The sequence below is a fragment of the Odocoileus virginianus genome, chromosome 9 (genome assembly GCF_023699985.2).
Source record: "Odocoileus virginianus isolate 20LAN1187 ecotype Illinois chromosome 9, Ovbor_1.2, whole genome shotgun sequence".
In the NCBI taxonomy this organism is placed as follows: domain Eukaryota; kingdom Metazoa; phylum Chordata; class Mammalia; order Artiodactyla; family Cervidae; genus Odocoileus; species Odocoileus virginianus.
Window position 1 is genome coordinate 34,834,612 of NC_069682.1, and position 26,749 is coordinate 34,861,360.

A 26,749-nucleotide genomic window follows, 5' to 3' on the forward strand; every position below is an offset into this window, starting at 1 on the left:
AAGAACCCTCCTGTCAACACAGGAGCCACAGGAGATGTAAGTTAAATCCCTGGGTTGGTGGAAAGATCCCCTGGAGAAGGCAGTGGCTACCCACTCCAGTATCCCTGCCAGGAGAATCCCGTGGACAGAGGAGCCTGGCGGGCTAGGCTGAACTGAAGAATCTCCACTTAATAGAGAAGCAGAGTCCTTACACTGGGAGGCTGGCCTCATCCATTCTCCACACATCTAGGGCTATAGGTACACAGGTGGATACAGCCATATATGTAGGCATGGGTACGGATAGGAATAATGGAGACACCACTGTAGATGTGTGTGTATATAAAGACAGTGCAGGTACTGATGGTTTATACATGTACATAAAGACGACAGAGGTGTATACAGTTTACGCATGTACATAAAAACAATGGAGATGTAGACAGGTTATACATGTACATAAAGATGACAGAGACGTAGATAGATTATGCATGTTCATAAAAATGATGGAGATGTAGACAGCCTATATATGTACATAAAAATGTTGGAGGTATAGACAGTTTATGCATGTACATAAAGACAATGGAGATGTAGTCAGTTTATACATGTACATAAAAATGATGGAGATGTATACAGCTTATATAGGTACATAAAAATGATGGAGATGTAGACAGCTTATACACGTACATGAAAACCAGGGAGGTATAAAGGTTAGTAGAAAGAAAGAAATCTTAAAAATTAGGGCAGAAGTAAATGCAAAAGCAACAAAAGAGACCATAGCAAAAATCAACAAAGCCAAAAGCTGGTTCTTCAAGAAAATAAATAAAATAGACAAACCATTAGCCAGACTCATCAAGAAACAAAGGGAGGAAAATCAAATCAACAAAATTAGAAACAAAAATGGAGAGATTACAACAGACAACACAGAAATACAAAGGATCATAAGAGACTACTATCAGCAACTATATGCCAATAAAATGGACAACTTGGAAGAAATGGACAAATTCTTAGAAAAGTACAACTTTCCAAAACTGAACTAGGAAGAAATAGAAAATCTTAATAGACCCATCACAATCACAGAAATTGAAACTGTAATCAGAAATCTTCCAGCAAACAAAAGCCCAGGACCAGATGGCTTCACAGCTGAATTCTACCAAAAATTTAGAGAAGAGCTAACACCTATCCTACTCAAACTCATCCAGAAAATTGCAGAGGAAGGTAAACTTCCAAACTCATTCTATGAGGCCACATCACCCTAATACCAAAACCTGACAAATATGTCACAAAAAAAAGAAAACTACAGGCCAATATCACTGATGAACATAGATGCAAAAATCCTTAATAAAAGTCTAGCAAGCAGAATCCAACAACATATTAAAAAGATCATATATCATGACCAAGTGCACTTTATCCCAGGGATGCAATGATTCTTCAATATCTGCAAATCAATCAAAGTAATACACCACATTAACAAATTTAAAAATAAAAATCATATGATTATCTCAATAGATGCAGAGAAAGCCTTTGACAAAATTCAACATCCATTTATAATAAAAACCCTCCAAAGGAACATACCTCAACATAATGAAAGTTATATATGACAAATCCACAGTAAACATTATCCTCAATGGTGAAAAATTGAAAGCATTTCCCCTAAAGTCAGGAACAAGACAAGGGTGCCCACTCTCACCACTACTATTCAACATAGTTTTGGCCAGAGCAATCAGAGCAGAAAAAGAAATAAGAGGAATCCAGATTGGAAAAGAAGAAGTAAAACTCTCACTGTTTGCAGATGACTTGATCCTCTACATAGAAAACCCTAAAGACTCCACCAGAAAATTACTAGAGCTAATCAATGAATACAGTAAAGTTGCAGGATATAAAATCAACACGCAGAAATCCCTTGCATTCCTATACACTAACAATGAGAAAACAGAAAGAGAAATTTAGGAAACAATTACATTCACCATTGCAACAAAAAGAATAAAATACTTAAGAATATATCTATCTAAAAAAACAAAAGACCTATATATAGAAAACTATAAAACACTGGTGAAAGAAATCAGAGGACACAAATAGATGGAGAAATATACCATGTTCTCCGATTGGAAGAATCAATATAGTGAAAATGAGTATACTACCCAAAGCAATCTATAGATTCAATTCAATCCCTATCAAGCTACCAACAGTATTTTTCACAGAACTAGAACAAATAATTTCACAATTTGTATGGAAATACAAAAAACCTCAAATAGCCAAAGCAATCTCGAGAAAGAAGAATGGAACTGAAGGAATTAACCTGCCTGACTTCAGGTTCTACTACAAAGCCACAGGCATCAAGACAGTATGTACTGGCACAAAGACAGAAATATAGATCAATGGAACAAAATAGAAAGCCCAGAGATAAATCCATGCACCTATGGACACCTTATCTTTGACAAAGGAGGCAAGAATATACAATGGAGAAAAGACAGTCTCTTTAACAAGTGGTGCTGGGGAAACTGGTCAACCACTTATAAAAGAATGAAACTTGAACTCTTTCTAACACCACACACAAAAATAAACTCAAAATGGATTAAAGATCTAAACATAAAACCAGAAACTATAAAACTCCTAGAGGAAAACATAGGCAAAACACTCTCCGATATAAACCACAGCAGGATCCTCTATGACCCACCTCCCAGAATACTGGAAATAAAAGCAAAAATAAACAAATGGGACCTAATTAAAATAAAAAGCTTTTGCACAACATAGGAAACTATGAGCAAGGTGAAAAGACAGCCTTCAGAATGGGAGAAAATAATAGCAAATGAAGCAACTGACAAAGAATTAATCTCAAAAATATACAAGCAACTCCTGCAGCTCAATTCCAGAAAAATAAAAGACCCAATCAAAAAGTGGGCCAAAGAACTAAACAGACATTTCTCCAAAGAAGACATACAGATGGCTAACAAACACATGAAAAGATGTTCAACATCACTCATTATCAGAGAAATGCAAATCAAAACCACAATGAGGTACCATTTCACGCCAGTCAGAATGGCTGCTATCCAAAAGTCTACAAGCAATAAATGCTGGAGAGGGTGTGGAGAAAAGGGAACCCTCTTACACTGTTGGTGGGAATGCAAACTAGTACAGCCACTATGGAGAACAATGTGGAGATTCCTTAAAAAACTGGAAATAGAACTGCCATATGACCCAGCAATCCCACTGCTGGGCATACACACTGAGGAAACCAGAATTCAAAGAGACACATGTACCCCAATGTTCATCGCAGCACAGTTTATAATAGCCAGGACATGGAAGCAACCTAGATGTCCATCAGCAGACGAATGAATAAGAAAGCTGTGGTACATATACACAATGGAATATTATTCAGCCATTAAAAAGAATACATTTGAATCAGTTCTAATGAAGTGGATGAAACTGAAGCCTATTATACAGAGTGAAGTAAGCCAGAAAGAAAAACACCAATACACTATACTAACGCATACATATGGAATTTAGAAAGATGGTAACGCTAACCCTGTATGCGAGACAGCAAAAGAGACACAGATGTATAGGACAGTCTTTTGGACTCTGTGGGAGAGGGCAAGGGTGGGATGATTTGGGAGAATTGCACTGAAACATGTAAATTATCATATGTGAAACAAATTGCCAGTCCAGGTTTGAGGCATGATACAGGGTGCTCGGGCCTGGTGCACTGGGGAGGGATGGGATGGGGAGGGAGGTGGGAGGGGGGTTCAGGATGGGGAACACATGTACACCTGTGGTGGATTCATGTCAATGTATGGCAAAACCAATACAATATTGTAAAGTGAAAAAAAAAAAGGAAAGAAAACCATGGAGGTATAGACAGTTTATGCATGTACATAAAGATAATGGAGATGTAGACACTTTATGCATGTACATGCATAAAGACGATGGAGATTCAGATACTTTATGTGGAGATGAGGTGCAGGCTTAGGTGATAAAGATATAAGTGTACCCATAGATAATGTAGATACAGGTGTATGTAGATACAGATGTAAGTGATACAGGCGTGGATACAGATGATGTGGTGATGGACAGGGAGGCCTGGCATGCTGCAATTCATGGGGTCGCAAAGAGTTGGACACAACTGAACTGAACTGACTAACTGGCAGATGATGTAGATGTGGGTGGAGGTAGAGATGCAGATGTAGATGATGTAGAAGAAAGTGCAGGTGTAAGTGTAGGTGATGCAGGCATCAGCGTAAATAGAAGTGTTGAAGATGATGCAGGCACAGAAAATGCAGATGTGGGGTAGATGTACATGTAGATGATCCAGACAGACGTAGATGGCAGAGTAGGTTTCAGATGATGTAGGTGTAGGTGATGTAGAGGCAGGTGTAGGTGTAGATGATACAGATGTAGTTTAGGTGATGTGGGTGTAGCTACAGATGATGTAGAGAATGTAGGTGTAGTGTAGATGTACACATACAGATGCTGTAGACACAGATGTGGGCATAAGTATACGTGTAGGTGCAGACATGGTCACATAGATGAACATGGAGGAAACGGAGAGTAGCTGATGCAGGTGTAGATGTGGATGAGGCTGAGACAGAGACAGAGACACTTGCCAGCAGAGTTCACGTCCCAATCCATTGTGCGGAGGAGGCCAGACAGCCTGCTGGCAGCCACAGCACTGACTGGCCAGGTGCTCAGAGTCACCATGGCAGCAGCAGTAATAACACCAACTGCTCTGAGCGCTGGGCCAGTTCCAGGTACTGTTCAGGCATCTCGCCTGCAACATCTCAATAACCACACCTAGTCATCCTTTCAGCTAAGACGTTCCTGTCCCCAGAGACCTGTGGAGCCAAAAGACACCTTGACATCCAAACACTCCCACGGTCATCTTCATCACCCATCCCCTCCCGCCACCATCACTCATGCCAGAGTCCATGTCTCTGTTGCAAACCCATTCATCCTCTGCCTCCCCCACTGGCATTCCAGCCCCGTGAGGTCCTGGATTTGGGGGTCTCCTTCTGGTGGCTCAGATGGTAAACAATCTGCCTGCAATGGGTTGGGAAGATCCCCTGGAAAACAGAATGGCTACCCACTCCAGTATCCTTGCCTGGAGAATCCCATGGACAGAGGAACCTGGCGGGCTATAGTCCAGGGGGTCACAAAGAGTCAGACAAGACTGAGCAACTAACACTTTCACTTTCCTGCCACATTCCCTACAGCCTGGAACTGGCACATGGAAAAACGTGAAACAAGTAAGTGGTTCTGTGCCCATGGGCTCTGCCCACCCCGACCCCACCTGTTGCCTGTATTCTCGATGATGCGATGATACCGGTCCAACTCATTCCTCAGGGTCTGCTGGGCGACCACCAGCTGCCGGCAGTCATAGGATGACCTCTCCAGGCTCCTCTCTGCCTCTTCAGTCTCCTTCCGCAGGGTGTCGATCTGCTCGTTGTAGAGCTGAATCTCGCCATCATCACACTCGTGGGCGTCTCTGATGGCTTGTTCCAGGGCCGCGATCTGTGGGCAGAGACACGGTCACGAGGAAACCCAGCCACCCTCTCCCTTCAGACACAGATGCAGCAGTGGAGAATCCAGATGGTGTACCCAGTTGTATTTGTCTTGTTGGTTTGTTTCTCTGTCAGCAGAGAATCTTTAAGCCACAGAAGCATCCCTTGATGCTTGTATCAGCATCCCTGGAAATCAGCCTTTAGTGGAGCCCCGACCCAAGGCAGTAGAAAGATGAGAAACTCAGAAAATAAAAACTGCCATCCCTGGACTAACATGTACAACTCAGAGTACATTCTTCATACTTTACTGAGTTAGCATGAAAAAGTAGTAAAAAGAAGAACATGGACTAAATAGATAAGATGCTATAATAATGAAAGGGGGAGGAGGGAATTTCCTTCATCTTATTCAATCACTATGGCACTTTAATTTTCTCCTGATTTCTGACCAGTAGAGTTACATATATGTTTTGATAGCTAAAATGTGTGTGTTTGTGTGCACTGGCACTTAAGTAAAATAACTTCAGAGAAATGCTATTTATATATTAAAGCAGGACAAGTCAAAATTAAGGTAGGAAAATGAAAAGAGATTCCTCATCTTCACTTTAAGAGCTGTGACAACCCACAAGCAGCCACAAGCTGCTTACTTATTTACAAGTTCAGTACAAGCTCGCTTTCCCATGGAGAAAAGATCTAACAGGCATGGCCAGTCCTCAAAAGCAAAATAAAATATGTAAACTGAAACCCACTTCATCTGGAAGAGCGCTTGTCAAACTTCAACACGCATGTGAACCACCCGAGGATACGGTTTTGCTCAGATTCTGACTCAGCAGCTCCAGTGGGACCGGAGAGGCCAGGTTTTTAAGTGGCTCCCCAATGATGCCCATGGCTGTGGCTCTGGTCTCTGGGCCACACTCTTTGAGTCATGGGGAGCTAAGCAAGAGTCTGAATCTATCCTCACGTATGTGCATCACAGGATGCCTGATACATGCAGCTTAATGACCACACTGGACAACATAGAGGGTGATTATTCCTGAGAGCCCGACCCTTCACTATGTTCAGATAAGGTCATGAGAAGCAGAGATGGGCAGGAACTGTCCCAGACTGGAGCAGGCTGAGGAGACAGGACACCTGAATGCAGGCAGGACCCAGGATCAGGCAACCTGTGAACAGGGTAACCGGTGAGATTTCACGCAAGTCCCTTACCAGTCTGATCTGTTCACCAATGTCCTGGTTTCAACCTTGGTGCTTTGCTATTTGGATTTTGACTTTGGGGGAACTGAATGAAGAGTATGGGAAAACTCTGAGCTATTTTTACAGCATCAGAGAAGTCTAAAATTATTTCAAAATAAACCAAGAGAGTTTGGCCAGGTTTATGTTCCTCATTTAAAACTGCCTCCATTCAGGAAATAATCTAGATGTCCATCATCAGATGAATGGATAAAGAAGCTGTGGTACATGTATACAATGGAATATTGCTCAGCCATAAAAAGGAATGCATTTGAGTCAGTTCTAATGAGGTGGATGAACCTAGAGCCTATTATACAGGGTGAAGTAAGTCAGAAAGAGAAAACAAACATCATATATTAATGCATATATATGGACTCTAGAAAGATGGTACTGATGAACCTCTTTTCAGGGCAGCAATGGAGATGCAGACGTAGAGAACAGACTTGTGGTCAAGGGGCAGGGAAGAAGAGGGAGAGAGTAGCATGGAAACATATACATTACCATATGTAAAGTAGATCACCAGTGGGAATTTGCTGTGTGACTCGAAATAGAAACCCACTCCAGTACCCTTGCCTGGAAAATCCCATGGATGGAGGAGCCTGGTAGGCTACAGCCCAAGGGGTCCCAAAGAGTCAGACGCGACTGAGCGACTTCACTTCACATCAGAGCTCAAACCAGCACTCTGTGACAACCTAGGGGGATGGGATGGGGTAGGAGGTGGGAGGGAGGTTCAAGAGGGAGGGGACATATGTGCACCTATAGCTGATTCATGTTGACGTTTGGCAGAAACCAACATCATACTGTAAAGTAATTATCCTTCAATTAAAAATAAATACATTTTAAAAAATAAATAAAACTGTCTCCATTCAAACAGTCTCCTAGGACATCAAACACCAAGGCACAGTCTCTGACTCCTGGTGTGGCCACACCCTCTTAACCATACCGGCATCCACATGCTCCAGGAAAGGCTTCCATGAAGGGATTCAAAGGACCCCTCCAGACCTGAATCTCAGAGACAAGCAGCCATCCAGGAGTGGGTGAATCCCCACGTAAGACTCTCCATTTCCATGGAGTGGCCCTGAGAACAAAGCCTGCAGGTCACAGACCAGGGTGGCTGGTGTCCATCAACCCCAGAGTCAGCTGGGCAGTAGGAGAACATGAGAGCTGGACACGCTGTCATCAAAGCTCACCTTTCTCCCACGTGAACAGGAAAGAGCTGTGCCCAGAGCAGCCACGTGTTAAAGCTCAATAATTGAAACCTCCTCCATCAGAAGGAGGGGTGCTCAGAGAAAAACAATAAAAGCCCCCCTTTTGGCAGCTCAAAGGGGGCTAACGAGATGATGTCTCTGAGGGGACTGACTTCCGTGTGGGCTTCAGACGCCGTCTAGCACCAGACTGACCGTAGGTGAAAGAGACCCTCCTTCCTGGAGCCACAGTCCAGCTTGGTCACAGGGTCAAGGACAGGGTGTCACAGAACCCACGGAGAGGCCCAAGGTGCTGGGGGGTGGGGGTGGGGGGCGGGGCATCATGGAAGGCTTCCAGGAGGAGGTAAGGCCGGTCCTGGGTGCTGCAGAAGCAGAGGGACTTGCAGAAAGAGGCGTGAGAAGCAGAGAGGCGAGCGCCAGGTCTACAGGGGTGGTCAAGAGAGGAGAGGGGAAGAGAGCTGCCTACTGACAGCCCCGGGTCACTTCGAGAACAGCAGTCGAGCTGATACAGGTGGCAGAGGCAGGTGGCAACCTCGAAGCAGCCTGAACTTCACCGTGAGCCAGGTGACTGGGCATTTCTGCCTGGACCATTTGGATCGACCAGCTGATATTCATCTCCCCACTTGGCTGCAGGCAGGAGCCCAGCCAAGCTCTGCTTGGTGTTCCTGGACCTCACGTGGGTTTCGCCAGAAACATCTGAGTGAAAGACAAGCGTTCTAGCACAGTTGTGGGGTCTACCTTTGCACACACGGTCCTCAGGGATCCTGAGCTATGCCTCACGTGAGCCCCATCTGGAGGGGTGACTTCCTGCCTCAGTCCTCTTATGCCCCCGCACTCCTTTGGGTCCAAGGTCATTTCAAAAAGGAAAAAGAAATCTTGTCCTTCCCATATTACATGTCGTCTTACCAAAACCTGCCACCAGATGGTACTAAGGGACTTTCACAAGAAATGATGTCTGGGCAACAGACTTCCACAAAAATCTGCCTTTTTTCACTTTCCTGTCACAAAAACTCAACTGATGCAACTTAGAGAATTTAGAGGCCTGTCCTTTCTCAGGCACCTGGAATAAGTACCATCTCATGCATGGCCCACATTCAGGGGTCTCATGCGTGGTCCATGTTCAATCTCAAAAGCAGAGGCCCCCAGCTCCAATGTGGGTACTGTTGTGGGCAACCTGCAGACCAGTGTTCTCAAAGCTGGCAGAGCCACCTGGGGGTGCTTGTTGAAGGAGATGTTGGCCCCTCCCCCAGAGTCCTGATTCCATAGGTCTGGGGCAAGTCTGTGAATGCGCAAACCATATGCAGAACCAGCTGCCACAGCCCTGCTGGCCGGAGCCCTCAGGCTGCAAGGAGCGCTGCCCCCCACCATCCCCACCACATCCCCAGTCCTAGCCCTGGCCTCACTGAGGGGCTATGCTGACCAGCCTCCCTGGGAACACACATCTTAGCTACTCCATCTGAAAGTCATGGCAACATTTTAAAATCAGCAAAAAAAAACAGCCGTGAACATCTCATGAACCAGGCTGTGGAAGGCCCAGGCCAGGAACATGAGTGGCCCAGATGTAGAACATCCTGGCTCAGCGTGGGATCCCACCCCCAAATTAGTGACCTCCAAATGTGGTTCCTCAGCTAGCAAGAAATACCTGGACTTCAGAAAGGCAGGTTCTTGGGCCACAACCCAGACCTACTGAGTCAGAAACTCTCAGGTGGGTCCAGACATGTGTGTGTTTTAATTTGAGCTAATCAGGCAGACTTTTGGCCCCGGTGACCTTTACCCCTTAGCTTCTGCCCAAGACTCTGTGGTGTTAGCTGGCAAAGGGACTTTGCAGATGTAAGCAAGGTTCTTAAGCAGTTGAGCTTAAAAAATAGGGAGATCATTCTGGATTATTCCTGATCACATGAGCCCTCAAGAGTAGAAATCAAAGAGAGCAGATGCATGAGAAAGAGTCAATGTCCCTGAAGATGGAGGAGGCCACCCGCCAAAGAGAGTAGGCGGCATCTGGAATGACTCCTGACAGTAAAGAAACAGGATCCTTGTTCCCACAGACACACAGAACAGAATTCTGCCAACGTGACTGGGCTTGTGTCCACTTCTCCAAATGCTTATTCACACACATACATGTACACACACCCACATGTACACACACATACAACTTATATACACATATATGCATACACATGTACACACATACAAAATATGCACACACATTATACACACATGTGCACACATACACACACACACACACACACACACCCTCCCTCCATCCTCTCAGAGAAAATCACATATTTATCAAGTCATCAAATCGACGCGTCTGGTCCTCAAGCCACAGTTCGTCGCCAGAGCAGGATGAGTTTTAAGGGCAGCCGGGGTCTCTGCCTTGGGGACCATGCGCAGACCCCCATGTGCTTTCCGAAGCCCCTGTCACTGCACAGTGAGGGGCGTGTGGTGCATGGGGCAGGAATAGAGATTCTGGACTCAGGGCCTGAAATTTGGTAACACTGAGAACCGACGAAAAGCACCATATCCCACAGGGCTCCAGCATGTGATTCTTCTGGTGGCATTGGTGGAGTAGAGACAGAGAGTAACATATAACATTTAATGGTCTACGTAGAGGTGCAGATTTTTTAAATTCTTGTTCTCTTGCCTTTTACATGTACGTGTCAAACCAAACGTCAATTTACTTTTGGATTTGGGAAATGTGGTCAAACAAGAAGGAGTGTGTTCTAACCCAACGTCCCCATCAGAACAGCCAGATACATGAAACCAGAGAAAGAAACTGGAGGAATCACGGAGGTGCCCCATAAGGCTTGTGAACCACAAAGGAAGCCCGTAGAAATAGGATTGAGCTTTTCTGGTGAGTTCAGTTTGCAAATTAAGCTTCACCAAGAAAAGAAAAGGGGTGGGGTGAAAATGCAAAGTTTCCACTAACAAATTCTGAGCAGAAGCAAATGCAGAAACAGCCCCTCTCTCCAGGGCTGCAGTCAGATTTCAGAGAAGAGAGTTCAGGTCAGAAGCAGGAAGCACAGATTCAAGTGAGTGGAGGACTAAAAACCCCAATCAATCTGTGTCCATTTCTGATTTTTAGCCAACAATTTTAAACTGGGCAAAACGGGTTGGCTATGCACAGGTGGGAGCTTACCCTTGGTGGGGGAGGGGGCCTAAGGGAGCCTCTTGGGAGCCAGAAATTAGTGGGATCTCTTGTCCCTGCTCCTCTGGTGGCTCAGACGGCAAAAACGTCTGCCTGCAATGTGGGAGACCAGGGTTTGATCCCTGGGTCAGGAAGATCCCCTGGAGAAGGAAATGGCAACCCACTCCAGTACTCTTGCCTGGAAAATTCCATGGATGGAGGAACCTCATTGGCTACAGTCCATGGGGTCGCAAAGAGTCGTACACAACAAGCGACTTCACTTTCACTTTCACTGTCCCCTCTGGCCCAGAGCCTTTCCAGTCTGAGCAGAAAGGGCAGTGTCCTGGGCAGCCCTCCGTCTATGCAGACAGCTGGTCATCCCCCTAGGGATGCTGTCTGTCACTTGAGGGCTGGGCACACAGGTGTGCCAATTTGTGAGAATTTACAGTGAGACAGGGCTTCCCTGGTTGCTCAGTGGTAAAGAATCCACGTGCAATGCAGGAGATGCGGGAAATTTGGGTTCAATCCCTGGGTCAGAAAGATCACCTGGAGGATGGCATGGCAACCCACTCCAGTATTCTTGCCTGGAGAATCCCATGGACAGGAGAGCCTGGCAGGCTATACAGCCCATGGGGTCACAAAGAGTTGGACACAACAGAGGGACTAAACAACAACAAAACAACACAGTGAGACAAAAGCGCGCACATCTCTGCAGGCTCGAGACACCAGAATGAACCTGCAGACGGAGGGTGGGGCGCACCTGGGCCTGCAGCTCGGTTCTCTGGGCCTGTAGGAGGCAGAGCATCTCCCGGCCGTCCTCCAGCTGGCACTGCAGGGCGGCGGCTTCCCGTTCCGTCAGGAGCTTCTCCTACACAAAGAAGCCAGACTCAGCATCACACCCTTGTCATGGGAGGAAACATGGAGAGGCAGGGAGAGGCCTCCTGTGATCTGCACATTCACATCCCCCCCAGATTCACAGGTTGAGGCCCTGACCCCCTCCCGCCATGGGAAGGCATCTGGGCTGGGACTTTGGCAGGAAGGGAGGTGGAGATGAGGTCACTAGAGTGAGGCCCCCATGGTGGGATTAGCACCCTTACAAGCAAAGAAGGAGGCACCAGGGCCTAAATGTGCTTTGTAAAGTGCACATGAATCCCTGAGCATCTTGCTGAAATGGGGACTGTGACTCAGTGGATCTGCTAGGGGGTCTGGCTGGAGATTCTGCAGTTTTCTCAAGTTCCCAGGTGATGCTGAGGGTCTCTAACAATCACTAACGCCATCAAACTAGGTATAGACGGTTCTACGTTCCTACAACTCAGACAAACGGGGCTACAAGGAAACAAACTATTATGATTTTATAAGTGTGCTCTGATATAACACACCTTTGAATTAAAGTGGAAAATGTTTGCAAAATACAATAAAGTGTCTGGAAAGAAATCTCTGACAAAGAAAATTATGTTTTAGGAAAAGCTGTGTTTTAGACCAGTTCACTTGTGACTTCCCAGGTGGCACTAGTGGTAAAGAACCCACCTGCCAATGCAGGAGACATAAAGAGATATGGGTTTGATCCCTGAATTGGGAAGATCCCCTGGAGGAGGATATGGCACCCTACTCCAGTATTCTTGCCTGCAGAACCCCATGGACAGAGGAGCCTGGTGGGCTACAGTCCATAGGGTCACACAAAGTTGGACACAACTAAAGCAGCTAAACACACACGCACACAGTTCACTTGGCATCAGTGGTAAGCAATGTGGACAAGAATATCCCCATCAAGGCCAAAAAAAGTAACCCTTCTGCCTCTCAGATGTTACCTGGCAAGGTTCAACTATGTCCCAAAAGCAAATTTGGGGATTTCTTTAGCTTTGATATAAAAAGTTAGATTCAAATAAACATAAACCAGTCAGCTAACCTTGCCCACTGGTTCTGCAGGGTGTGGGCTTAGGCAGGCTTCTATCCTAAGTCATCTTTGCAGAAAAACACAGAATCTCTGAACAGTCCACAAAACCCTGCCCTCAGTGTAACACTTCTCCAGAGAAAGACCACATGACATTTCTGTTTTAATCTGTATTCTTCTCAGTCTATTTCTACACATACCATATCATGCATCACAAAATCCCATAAACCACAGTAGGAAAAAATATAGGTCAATATCCTGTTGAACTGTTAAACAGCCAAATGAGGAAGGAATCTGAAACATTATACTGAGAATACAGTTTTACACCCAAATCCCAAAACAGCTTCAACCATCTCTAGCCTGTCCTGACAGTTTTCATGTCCCAGACTTGCCTCATCATTAGCAGGGCCTGACGTGAAAAACACAGTCACTCACTATCTTCAATTTTCTGGATTCAAAATTATGGTCAAATTGATAAGGGGAATAAGAAAACAAACAACCCAATTACATATATATACATATGTATATATATATGCAAAAGACTTGGGTCTTGGTCCAACAAAGAAGATTCGTGAATCATAGATACATGGATGGCAGATAAGCATCCATATGTCTTGACTGAAAAGATACTCAGGGCTTTGCCAAGTCTGGCGCGTTCAGGGTGTCTGCGCTAGTTGCTGCTTTCGGGCATGAAAAATGCCAGGTCTGGCGGCCGCAAGCCCTGCCCCATCTGAGTCGCAGGAGAAAAAGCCGCTGAAGCCCTGCTGCGCCTGCCCGGAGACCAAGAAGGCGCGCGATGCGTGCATCATTGAGAAAGGAGAAGAGCAATGTGGACACCTAATTGAAGCCCACAAGGAGTGCATGAGAGCCCTGAGATTTAAGATATGAAATGGTGGTCTGCTCTGGGAGTGAATAGTTCCTGAAAAATGAAGAAGATTCAATAACTTTGGGAGTTCCTTGCTGAAAATTGATAAATAAAAAATTATTTATAATTTATTTTTAAAAATCCCTAAAAAAGAAAAGATACTCAACAAGGAATTCCCTGGTGGTCCAGTGGTTACGATTCTGTGCTTTCACTGCTGAAGGTTTGATCCCTTTAGGGAACTAAGATTCCTGCAAACCATGCGGTGTGGCTAAAAAAAAAAAACAATGCTTATAACAAGATACACAACACAACTATTAGAACAGGCAAAACCAAAATAAAAGCCCAACATCCCCAGGGCAGGCAAGAAAGCAAAGCAACAGAAGCTCCCATCTGTGGCTGAGGGCGGGGATGCAGCAATACTACAGAGCTTGGGAGATAGTCTGGTAGTTTCTTATAAGCTAGACAAGGAAGAATAGCCTGTGATCCTCGAGAGGACAAACACCTAGGAAGACAGTCAGCAGCAGAGTTTATGTCCTCAAATGTCTAGATACCCTTGTTCACTGAGAGACTCAAAGAGCAGAAGAGTAAACTTGAATATGAATGCTCAGGTCGGGTTGGGGCCCCCAGAGAGTCCAACCTGATGCCTCTCCCTGGGCCTCTGGGCACCAGCCCTGGGGCTGCAGGACCAATGCCCACGTGTGGCCACCCTGCTACTGGGGCTCCTGCCCTTACCTCCCGCATCCCACTCGTTATGGCGGCGGCCTGCGGGGTGGTCTGGATGATCTGCTGCAGGATGGTGACATAGGTCTGAATCTCCAGAAGATTCTGTCAGGGAAAGAAAGAGTTCTCATTAAAACCTGAACTGCCTGAGTTTCTCCCTCTGGGCCAATGTGACCCTAGGGACATAAGACAGTGACCTGCTCGGAGGGTGCCTGATGCCTCCTTTTATCTACACAAGAGCCGCCCTCTGCTGCCTGGAGCAGGTCCTGAGGCAGAGACACAGACACTGAAGCTGGAGGGAGGCCACGTTCCTGGAGAGGTCAGCCCTCAGGTCTGCTGTGCTCAGGTGACACAGGTGGGCAGGAAAGGAGTGTCTGGCACTTGCATTTTTAAGATGCACATGCTCAGAGAGGTTAGACCACTGGCCTTAGGTTACACAGATCTGGGACTGGACTTTCCCAGAACACCAAGCACCCCCACCCCACCGCGGCATGAGGCTATGAGAAGCTGGTAGGGCTGAGGGCAGAACACAGCAGTACTTGAGAGGAGGCTCCTGCTATTGCTGTTTAGTTGCTAAGTTGTGTCCGACTCTCTGCAACAGTAGCCCACCAGGCTCCTCTGCCCATGGCATTTCCCAGGCGAGAATGCTGGAGTGGGTTGCCGTTTCCTTCTCCAGGGGGCTCCTGCAGGCCACATGTTCCCTCAGAGGCAGCAATGAAAATTTACAGTTTTTGCACTTTCTCCATTTTCTGACCTGAACCAGTTGATAGGCAACAGCCTAATCAAGACGGATCCGCGTGCAATCACTCTGTGGACTGTAATGTCTCCCATAGATACTGGCTCCCACCCCATCCCCTGACACACACACCCCAAAACCACCTCCCCCTCTGCACGTCTGGTTCACTAAGCACTGTACAGCCCAGTTCACCTGAGCAGCCCACTCCAGCTGTCTCATTTTCCAGCCACGAGAGCCCTGGACTAGTTTCTGGTGGGAAAGGGCTGCAAGACGGGTTGTGGTTACCTTTTTGTACCTGTCCTTGGCCGCACTGATGTCATCCTGCAGAAACTGGGCTTCAATCTGAAGACGCAGGTTACGTAGCAGGGCTTCGTCTGCCTCCTGCAACAAGAGGGTCACAATTCCGACTCAGAGAGGCCATGGGGTGGGTGTGAAATCTGAACACACAGACCACCGGGGGTCTGGTTAACATGCAGACTGCTATTTGGTAGGTCTGGGAGGGCGTCCGGGATTCTGCATTTCTAGCAGAGCATTGGGTTAGCCCATTGGACCTGGTCTAGCACAGTAGCTCTCAGGTGGGGGTGATTCTGCCCCCTCGAGGACATTTGGCACAATCTGGACACACTTTTAATTGTCACCATTTGGGAAGTGGAGTGCTACTACCGGCATCAAGTGGGTAGGCGTCACAGATGCTGCTAAACATCTCATAATACATAGGATAATCTCACACAACAAATAAACCTCCAGTCCCTAATGCCAATAATGCCAGGGCTGAGAAGCCTTGATCTAGAAAGATCAGGGAGAAACAGTATGCTTGCATGCCAATAACCTTAAAATTGCTTCCCTGGTGGCTCACATGGTAAAGAATCTACCTGCAGTGCACGAGACACAGGTTCAGTCCCTGGGTGGGGAAGATCCTGTGGAGGAGGAAATGGCAACCCACTTCAGTATTCTTGCCTGGAAAATTTCATGGACAGAGGAGCCTGGAGGGCTACAGTCCATGGGGTCACAAACAGCTGGACATGACTAAGCGACTAACACACTTTCAAATTATGGTGCTGGAGAAGCCTCTTGAGAGTCCCTTGGAAAAAAGGAGATCAAACCAATCAATCCTAAAGGAAATCAACCCTAAATATTCATTGGAAGGACTGATGCTGAAGCTCCAAAGCTTTGGCCACCTGATGTGAGGAGCCAAATCATTGGAAAAGACCCTTATGCTGGGAAAGATTGAGGGCAGGAGGAGAAGGGGGTGACAAAGGATGGGATGGTGGGATGGCATCACTGAATCAATGAACATGAATTTGAGTAAACTCCAGGAGATAGTAAAGGAGAGGGAGGCCTGGTGTGCTGCAGTCCATGGGGTTGCAAAGAGTCAGACAGGACTTAGCAACCAAACAACAGTAACACATACGCAACCTTAAAATCTGACACATCTGTATTTGTTCTAGAGCCTCTCATCAGTGATTTGAGTTTCTAAGACTAAGAAACAGCTTTCCCTTAAACACTGAAACCTTTACTTTAGAATATAGCTAGAGCCCTATTTTATACCATTCAAAAATGAACTCTAAATGGGTTAGCTGCTGCTGCTAAGTCGCTTCAGTTGTGTCCGACTCTGTGCAACCCCATAGACAGGGGCCCACCAGGCTCCCCCGTCCCTGGGATTCTCCAGGCAAGAATACTGGAGTGGGTTGCCATTTCCTTCTCCAATGCATGAAAGTGAAAAGTGAAAGTGAAGTCGCTCAGTCGTGTCTGACCCCTAGCGACCCCATGGACTGCAGCCTACCAGGCTCCTCCATCCATGGGATTTTCCAGGCAAGAGTACTGGGGTGGGGAAATGGGTTAGAGACTTAAATAATTTTATACTGAAACAAAACTCCAAGAAGAAACAGGAAAAAACCTCCCTGACATGGGTGTCAGCAATGAATTTTTGGATGTAACACTTAAAGCACAAGCAACAAAATAAAAAATTGACAAGTAAGACTATTTCTTGCTGCTGTTTAGGCATTCAGTCATGTGGCATCTTTTGCCACGCCACAGATTGTGGCCCACCAGGCTTCTCTATCCATGGGATTTCCCAGGCAAGAACACTTGAGTGGATTGCCATTTTCTTCTCCAGGGGATCTTCCCAATCCAGGGACCAAATCCACATCTTCAGCATCTCCTGCATTGTAGACGGTTTCTTTAACACTGAGCCACTGGGGAAGCCCAAGCAAGACTATATCAAACTCAAAAGCTGTGCACAGCAAAAGAAATCACCAATGAAGTCAAAAGACAAACTATCAAGTAGGAAACCTTAATTTTAATAGTTTTCTCCCGACGACTGTTGACACGTACCTTGGAACCACCCATCTTCAATACAAAATGCATTTTTTAGCAAGAATGCTGAGGTGAAGAGTGTTTGCTCCTTTAAAGTTGGAAATGACACAACAGAAGGTCAAATGTTCTTACCAAACTTTTTGATAAGTCACCAACTTTTATCTCATCAATCTTCCTTTGACCAACCAAACAGGTGTGAAGAAGTATTTGTGCTCTTAATAAGAAGGTAATATGATGTGTGGAATTGATTTAAATGCTTCAACAATTCAGTTGTTACAGGGCCAAGGACCTTGTTCCTCTCCCAAGACATCTCTGCCTTGCATTTCTATCAATACCTGAGGCCTTGCTAAGTGCATCTTTACTGACTTCTTAATAACTTGTTAAAAAGCACTATGAATGTTAGCAACAGGCTCTCATCCATAGAGGTAGAATGTAGTCTGCTAAAATATTTTATATTCTCCACCTCTGCATGAACAGAGTTAAGACAGTCAAGGTATGTGGACAGGACAAGATATTCTGAGACACTTGCCCTCCTGGTACTAACAGGGGTTAGGTTCATCATGCTGAACTGTCATTTCAGAAGACCCACGCTGCCCACCCCTGGGAGAGCAGAGCATTACTGATGGTCTCACGCAGATGCTCCAGGGAAGGCGGGAGGCCCCTTGGAGGTCCTGGTGAATGGGCTTCTGAATTACTCAGAATTGTTACATAGCCTGGGGAAGCCTCTTCAACAGAGAAATGCTGAAGGGAAGGAAGCCTGGTGTCTTCCCAGCAGTGGAAAAGGGCTGAGGAGCCAGAAAGATCACAGGTAATCTACAGACCCCAAGGGAAAAAGAGTCAGGCCTCAGGAAGGATAGAAACCAGGGCAGTCCCAACAAAGCAAGTAGCAATGCACAGTGGCCTGGACACCCAGGATGACCAGCGCCAAAGGCACTCATCTCTGCCTCTCAGGGGCGACATCTCTGAGAGACAGCTTTGACTGGCCCACATGATCATGTGACTGTTGTCTTGCTAAAATCCTACCAGGACCACACTGATAGGAAGGAAGGTCCAAGGGCTCAAGGGTGCAGCCCTGCCCACTACAGGCATGGTGGTTCCTGGTGGAAGTGACTCTCTGCTCCAAGGAGTGGGCCCTGCTTAGTAGGAACAGCTAACCCTGAGGGCAGAGGCGGGGCAGTGCTGGGTGCAGATGTGAGCCAGCCCTTTGGGATATTTTCCTACCTGCCCCACCCCTTGAGCCCTCAAGATTGCTGAGGATGGGGTGGGATAGGGAATTCTCAAACATCTGAAACTTTCACCAAAAATTCATCCACAACTGACACACAATGACTAGAGCTGACGACCTTTTGTGTTATGACTTACAAAGGGATAGAACACTTAAAAATTTTAGAAATAGAAGGGACCCTAGAGGCCATGGGTCCCTAGACATTTTGTAGCCACATGTGTGTCATCCTGCAAACAAAACATCTCAGGGAAGCCAACATATAGAAGCAAAGCAGAGACGTGCTTCCTAAGCGACATGATGGTTGGGTGGAGGCGGGCAAGGATAGGAACCCTGACTGTCCAGCAACCCTCCTCCATCAGATGCCCTTCAAGCAAATCCATGGACCTCAAGGGCTCTGCCAAAGACAACTCAGAAACCATAGAGTCTCACCTTACAGACAGGGAGACATGGAGCCAGTGGGTCATTCAGCCGATTAACAGAAGTTAACAGGAAGCTAACAGGCCTGGGATCTGTCCTGGGCTTCCCTCCATTAGTCGGGAGTTGAACGCTGAGTCCTGACCCCACCCTGAAAGGTGCCTTCTGCTCTTCCCTGACCTTCCTCTCAGGGTCAAGCCCAATGACCCCTTAGGTCCCATCAGCCAACTTATAAACTGCTCAGAATGATAACAAAAGGCCAGCCCACATTTGCCCTTAAAAGAGAGATTAATCAGATGCCCTGCAAGCACATTCTCTCGCTTTGAAGACAATCATCTGATAAACTGCCCGGAAAAACTCCCAAAGGTGAGTCGCTGCTGCTGGAATGTGCAGCTGCTGGTAGAGGGGGAAGAATTCTTTTGGAAGTGTTTTCTTTTGTTCGCACCAGAATTCAGAAATGTGTGGACGCTCGTGTTTTTATTATGCTTTTGGATGCTGTCAGCTGCAGTTTCAAAAGCTCCACCAGCAGAAGCGTCTAGATTTTTCTAAATCAAGACTCTGAGCCAAAAGTCTAATTTTAGAAAATGCTCCAACCCGGATAACTGTATATGTTTTACATCTAGGCGAGTGGTTCACAAAGTGTGGTTCCTGGATCACACCATCTGAAAATGATTTGAAATATGAAAGATCTGGTGGATTCCAGACCTATTGGATCAGAATTTCTAGGGTGGAGGACGAGGAATCTGTTTTAACACACCCTCCACGTGCTGCTGATGCTAGATCCACTAGTCTAGACCATCTTTCTTCAGGGGGGCTTCTCGAGTAGCTCAAATGGTAAAATATCTGCCCACAATTCGAGAGACCTGGATTCGATCCCTGGGTCAGGAAGATCCCCTGGAGGAGGGCAAGGCAACCCACTCCAGGATTCTTCCCTGGAGAATCCCTTGGACAGAGGACCTGGCAGGCTACAGTCCACTGAGTCACAAAGAGTCGGACACGACTGAGCAACTAACACTTTCACTTTTGAGACCATGTTTTAGAAAGGAACTGGAGAAATTAACTGGAGTCCAACATACCCTCGAAAAATCAACCTTGCCAACTCAACCACAGAGATGATGGAAATCCATTAAAAACTTCAACTCTCTGTATCTACACCCAAACCAGTCCAACTAAAACAAAACAAAACAAAAAAAAAAAAAAAACCAGCTGCTGGGACTTCCCTGGAGGTCCAGAGGTTAAGACTCCACGCTTCCACACTTTCAACGCAGGCGGCACAGGTTCAACCCCTGCGAGAACTAAGGGGAACTAAGAGCTCATGTGCTGCCAGATTGGGCCAAAACAAACAAACAAAAAAACCAACTTCCTGCCTTCCACCACCAGCCTCCTCCAAAACTCTGCTTCCCAGATCCTTCTCCTCTTCTCCAGAAGTTCATTCCCAGCCTCAGAGGAATTCTTGTATGTACGAAGGCGTGTAGCCCTGAAAGCAAAAGTGCTTTCACCTCTTAAACTCCCTCACCTCTTGCTCTTTTCCAAACACGTTTAAGATTCACGACTCACACGGAAAAGCTTACGTGGCAGCTTTAGGTATTTCTTTACCTTGTTTTCAAGTGAAAGCCTTCAGCTAGAACCTACAGCATTTTAAGATTCTGGGAATTTTTTTTTTTTAAAGGGAGAAATCTCGAAGTCTACACCTTATGGTTTATATGTAAACAATGTCCTAGAGGTTAGCCAAATCCAACTATTTAAACATCATCAGGTCAGTTCTAGTAACTTCTAATGGAGCATAGCCTATACAAATACTGAAACCCTATACTGTACACCTAAAACTAACATAATATTAAAAATCAACTATTACTTCACTAAAAAATTAAAAATAAAAAAAACAAAACAATTAAATGCTAATGGAAGACCCTGCCCCTGTCCATACCTACCAAGGGTGAACGGGGTGGGGGGCTCTGAGTCATTTAGATTCAGTGAGGGTGTGCTCCTGCCCTGACAGAGAGGTGATATCCCACCTCTTTTTTTGGGTAAAAAACCCAAAATCCTCAAGGCTGTTCCAAGGTTCTGAGAGCTGGTTGCAGGGACCTCTCCATTCACTGCATTTGCATCCTGTGTTTATGATTCTGACACATCCAAAATCTACTATTTGCCCTGTATTCTTTTCCAGTTGATTCATGTTTATTGACATGTATTTTTTTTAAAATCTTTTAAATTTCTTAAATTTTTTAACTTTTCAAAGAAATTTTTTTATGTCACCCGCTATAGAGAAAAGGTAGTCACAAAAATAAATTCACAGCAATTCCAAAGCTATCCCTCCACACACTCCCACTCCATCAGGGTTACACAGCCGCATCTGGAGAGAACTAAGCTGGTGTCCATTGTATCAGGTGACCTATAGTAACAACTGGAGCAGGCAGGCCACATCTACGATTGTGTCATTGAAACTTCACCAGCCACACAGACAAACACCTGCTCTTGAGGTGGGAACCGGCATTGTTCCTATTTTCCAGATGGAGAAACTGAGGTGCGAAGAGAGGAAGCCACTCACAGTGGAGTGAGGGGTCCAAGTAGCAGGTCACCCTCCTGCTCTGGACGGCACAGCTCTCACAGGGAGCACGGTCTCCCCTGCACCCGGGAACAGCCATGCCGAAGCCTGTATGGCCCCCGCCCACCTGACTGCCTGGTCCCATCCTCCCAGAGAACCTTCATAACATCCCCACTGGACTCAGATCCCAACCGTCCACACGCTACACCACAGAATGAAAGGTGGAATGCCTTTCCCTTATTTTCCATTTTCTGTTTCTTATTTGTCTACTGGGAATATGCACTGCTTTTGTAATAGCAGAAAAATCGAAGGTTTGAGCTTGTTTTTAAGTCGAGTCACTTGCCACCAAAGGTTAAAAGGACTAAGTTCTTTCTCCTGCTTCTTCGAGGAAGGCCCAGGACGACAATGTGCAGGGCAGGAGACAACCTCAGTGCCATGTCCAGAGGGAGCCCTACCTGTGGTGAGGACAGACAATCATAAAGCAGAGTGAGCCGTTCGGGGTGTGGAGAGGCGGGGAAAGGGCTGAAAAGTGCCTAAAGCTGAAGGTGGTAAGCTTCCTCTGTTCCCAGAAGCCTTGGTCTGTGGACATGACAGCAGCCCCACCTGGGAGACTGGAATTTCCGCCAAAAACAATGGGGATGGGCCATGGGTGTCAGTCGAACTGCTGAGTGAAGTCAAAGGCCAATAAGGCCCGAATCAACTCAGACTTCCAACCGAGCTCAGCACACGGCCAGTCACTGAGCTGTGTGCACAGGACTCCTCTGCAGGACACCCTCCCTGCCAACTCTGGGCTCACATCTGGGTGCCCACCTGCCCAGAGACCGTCCAGTTTCTATCAATCAAACTGTGTGATTACTAACAGTATTTCCTTCACTCAAGTGTCCTGATTTGGACAACATGTCAGACATTCACACATGGACAGACACAGAAGAACCACACAGTGGGTGATATCCACAAAGCAAAACTCAGTGTCCCGAGTGTAGTTCTGACCCTCCCAACAACTGGCAGAATAGTCCTGGACAACAGAGATCGGGCAAAGTCAGGGGACTAGTGATCAACACCCTGAGCAAACCCTGAAAGTCTGAAGTCCCTGCCTGGAGTTCCATGTGGAGAAGAATCTTTTTTTAAATTTATTTTATTGAAGTGCAGTTGATTTACAATGTTTTGTTAATTTCTGCTGCATAGCAAAGTGACTCAGTTATACACACATAAATCTGTTCTTTTCATATTCTTTTCCATTATGGTTTATCCCAGGATATTGAATATAGTTCCCTGAGCTCTACAGCAGGACCTGTTAATTTCTGCTGCATAGCAAAGTGACTCAGTTATACATACATAAATGTGTTCTTTTTCATATTCTTTTCCATTATGGTTTATCCCAGGATGCTGAATATAGTTCCCTGTGCTCTACAGCAGGACCTTATTGCTTATCCATTCTCTATACAATAGTTTGTATCTGCTAATCCCAACCTCCCACTCCATCCCACCACTACCCTCTTTCTCCCTGACAACCACAAATCTCTATATTTGGGAGTGTGTTTCTATTGTATAGATAGGTTCATTTGTGTCATGGTTTAGATTCCACATATAGTGATATCATATGATATTTGTCTTTCTCTTTCTGACTTACGTGAATAGTATGGTAATCTCTAGGTCCATCCATGCTGCTGCAAATGGCATTATTTAATTATTTTTTATGACTGAGTAATATTCCATGGTATATATGTGTGAAAGTGAAAGTTTTTCAGTCATGTCCAACTCTTAGGGATCCCATGGACTATACAGTCCATGGAATTCTCCAGGCCAGAATACTGGAGTGGGTAGCCTTTCCCTTCTCCAGGGGATCTTCCCAACCCAGGGATCAAACCCAGGTCTCTCGCATTGCAGGTAGATTCTTTTCCAGCTGGGCCACCAGAGAAGCATCTTCTTTATTCATCTTCTTTATTCATTCATCTGTTGGTGGCTATTTAGGTTGTTTCCAAGTCTTGGCTACTGTGAACAGTGCTGCTATGTACATAGGGGTGCATGTATCTTTTCAAATTATGGTTTTGTCCGGATTATGGTTTTGCCCAGGAGTGAGATTGCTGGATCATATGGCAACTATTTGGAGAAGGCTCTTAAGGCCACATCTGGGTGCAGCAGGGAAGGGTGACAGATTTTATCAGCAATGAGGTTATGGGCGGGGAAGAGGAGAAGGTGAAAAGCAGCCAGGTACCCTGAATAAGCAGCCCTTCAACTCATCAGTCCCCGTAGGTCCTTCCTTTTGACATTTGAGCTCCAAAATGATCAGAAAAGAACTATTGGCCACGGATAACCTCTGCGGTCCAGGATTACTCTGCTATCTGGTAGTCGAGCTCTCCTGGCTAGAGCAGAAAGATCCAGTCAGTTAGGAAATGCTGGAGGATCCAGAAAAGGAAACTGTCCTAGCAGAGAACAGTTCCCCTTAACCTCTGGTACCTCCCTCACGGAGATGGTTCATACTTCAAGAATGAGGAGTTTGAGGGGAAACTCCTCGTGAGTTGTTCTCGTGAGACTTCCCCGGGAAGGAGTCTTCCCAAGACTCTTAGCCAACAGGATACGATAGCACTGATACAAGTAACCACTGCCTGGAGCAAGTCCTCTCCCAAGTTTGGTGCAAACCACAGCCAGCCTCTGCGACACTGACATGTCCTGATGGCCGAGCAAAGCAATGAACTTCATTGTCTGGAGATCTCTCACAAGCTCGTGTAGCTTGTGGGATAGGAGTGTGTGGGGGTGTGTGCACTCACTCACAAAGATTTCATTGAAGTTACGAAGCCATGAAGGAGGGCAGCAGACAGACACAGAGAACAGACTTGTTGTTGCCAAGTCACTGGGGGAGGGGAGGGATGGATTAGGAGGCTGGGATTCGCAGATGCAAATTATTATATGTAGGAAGGATAAAAAACAAGGTCCTACTGTACAGCTCATAAAACCATCAGCTCAGTTCAGTTCAGTCGCTCAGTCATGTCTGACTCTTTGCAACCCCATGGACTATAGCACGCCAGGTCTCCCTGTCCATCACCAACTCTTGGAGTTTACCCAAACTCACATCCATTGAATCGGTGATGCCATCCAACCATCTCATCCTCATCCATAAAACCATAATGGGAAAAAAGATGAAAAAGAATGTACATATATGTATAACTGAGTCACTTTGCTGTACAGTAGAAATTAACATTGTAAATCAACCGTACTTCAATAAAACTTTTTTAAAAAGGAGAGTGACCTCAAAAGAAATGGAGGAGTCTCCAAAGAACACAAAGAGGAGGCGTGTGGAACAATCATTCAGCCACTTATCTCAATCTCGCCATGAATCTACTCAAACCCCATGTCGGGCTCTGCTCACCTTGTTGAGTCGTTCCAGCATCTCCTTCAGCAGCAGTTGACACTCACACTCATTTTCATACCTGCAGACGAGATACAGAAGGCAGAGTGGGGCATTCAGTCAGCCTGAGTCCTGTGCCCTCTCTTTACAGGAAGCAGGAGCTGATGCTGGCTTTCAGAGCCCACTCACCCTTTCCCAACCTTCTCCATGGTATACATAGGGGGTGCCATACATGGAGACCCAGCCTCAAGCCCCCAGCACCCTCACCTAGCCACCCAAGGACTCAGGAATCAGACCTCAGCACAGCTGTCACCCCAGGACCGCACCTGGGGGCTGCCCTAAGGTTCTGCCTCAAACACCACTGCCCTGACCTTGCTTGGCTATCCTATACTATTGTATTCATCCACCTGAGACAGCTTTTCTGGATTGTGTCCTTTGATCCCTATAAAACCCTGGAAGAGAGCAGTTGCTATTACCCCCGTGCGGAAGATGGGGAAACTGAGGTTGAGAAACTGGCCCGAGGCCCCTCTAGATGCTCGGGGTGCTTCACCCGCAGCATCTGTCAGAATCGTTCTGCACACCGAGGGCCTCCCCTGGGCTGGGGGGCAGGGCAGGCTGGACAGGTCAAAGAGTCAGTCCTCCTGGGAGCAGCCTGCAAGCTCCGACAGGGCGAGTGGGGACACACACACCCCGGCTCCCTCCCTCCCAGCTGGGACCACAGAGGTGTGCTCTCCACCCCACAGGTAGGTGCCAGTGGCCACAAAGGTAACTTGCCAAATGAGGCACCGCTTGGTCCTTCCCTGCCTCCCTCACTTCCCCACTCCCCAACTGCAGCTCCCTGCCACTATCCCCAAAATAAGCCACTTTCCCAGGCTCAGCTCCTGGAGGGACTTCACACACAAAGGGGTGAGTCAGGATTCAGATGCGAGCCTGCCCCATCTACCACGCTGCCTAGGCAGAGCAGGGACACCACCAAAGTTATAAGCATGCACAAGATTAAGAAAGTAGCCGGTGCTAGGAGCAGGTGCATTTTTCCTCCTAGTCAGCTTCTTCCCTGGAGTCCTAAAAAAAACAAAAAAATGCTAAAGATCAAGGAAGCAAAAAAACACCAGAAATCATTCTGGTCAGAACAAGGTTCCCTCTAGGGGGAATTTCATCCCCTGAAGAAGAAGAGAAAGCCCCTTCCCCAATGACCCCCACCTCACTCTCTGTAAACTGTCCCCAGTATCCATCCTAATAGGACATAGGAAGCCATGTTTGGAAGCTTTCTATGTTTGGAAGCCACAGCGCTGCCTAGAATAAAGACTACATTTCCCAGCCTTCCTTGCAGCTCAGTGTAGCCATGTGACTCAGTCCTGACCAATGGGAAGCAAGCATGCCTGTGGCCACTTGAGGATATCTCTGGTAAGAGATGGTATAGGTATGTCCTTCTACATCCCTTCCTCCATCTTGTCCCTTGAAACACCAGTGCTGCCTTCTTGAAAGTCACACACAGCCTTGTGGGCCTTGATTACCATAGGGTGCCATACTAAAGGGCTAGCCCAGACCTTACACAAGAAAGAAACAATCTTCCACTTTGGATAAGCCAGTGTTAACTTGGAATTTATTTGTAGTTGAAACTAATCGTACTTAGCACTTAGAGCAACCTACAAAGCCTGGCTTTC

The 26,749-nt window shown here is 46.4% G+C and overlaps 1 protein-coding gene and 1 pseudogene across 1 annotated transcript in view; one reads left to right on the forward strand and one right to left on the reverse strand.

Moving 5' to 3' along the window:
- BFSP1 (beaded filament structural protein 1) overlaps nt 1-26,749 on the reverse strand; it is a 35,930-nt gene that overhangs the window by 4,661 nt on the left and 4,520 nt on the right. Inside the window, 5 exon segments of the mRNA XM_020879070.2 lie at nt 5,258-5,478; nt 11,788-11,895; nt 14,516-14,608; nt 15,525-15,620; nt 25,107-25,167. Coding sequence (XP_020734729.2) covers nt 5,258-5,478; nt 11,788-11,895; nt 14,516-14,608; nt 15,525-15,620; nt 25,107-25,167 — 579 coding nt within the window.
- Nucleotides 13,559-13,940, forward strand: LOC110128340 (cytochrome c oxidase copper chaperone pseudogene; annotated as a pseudogene).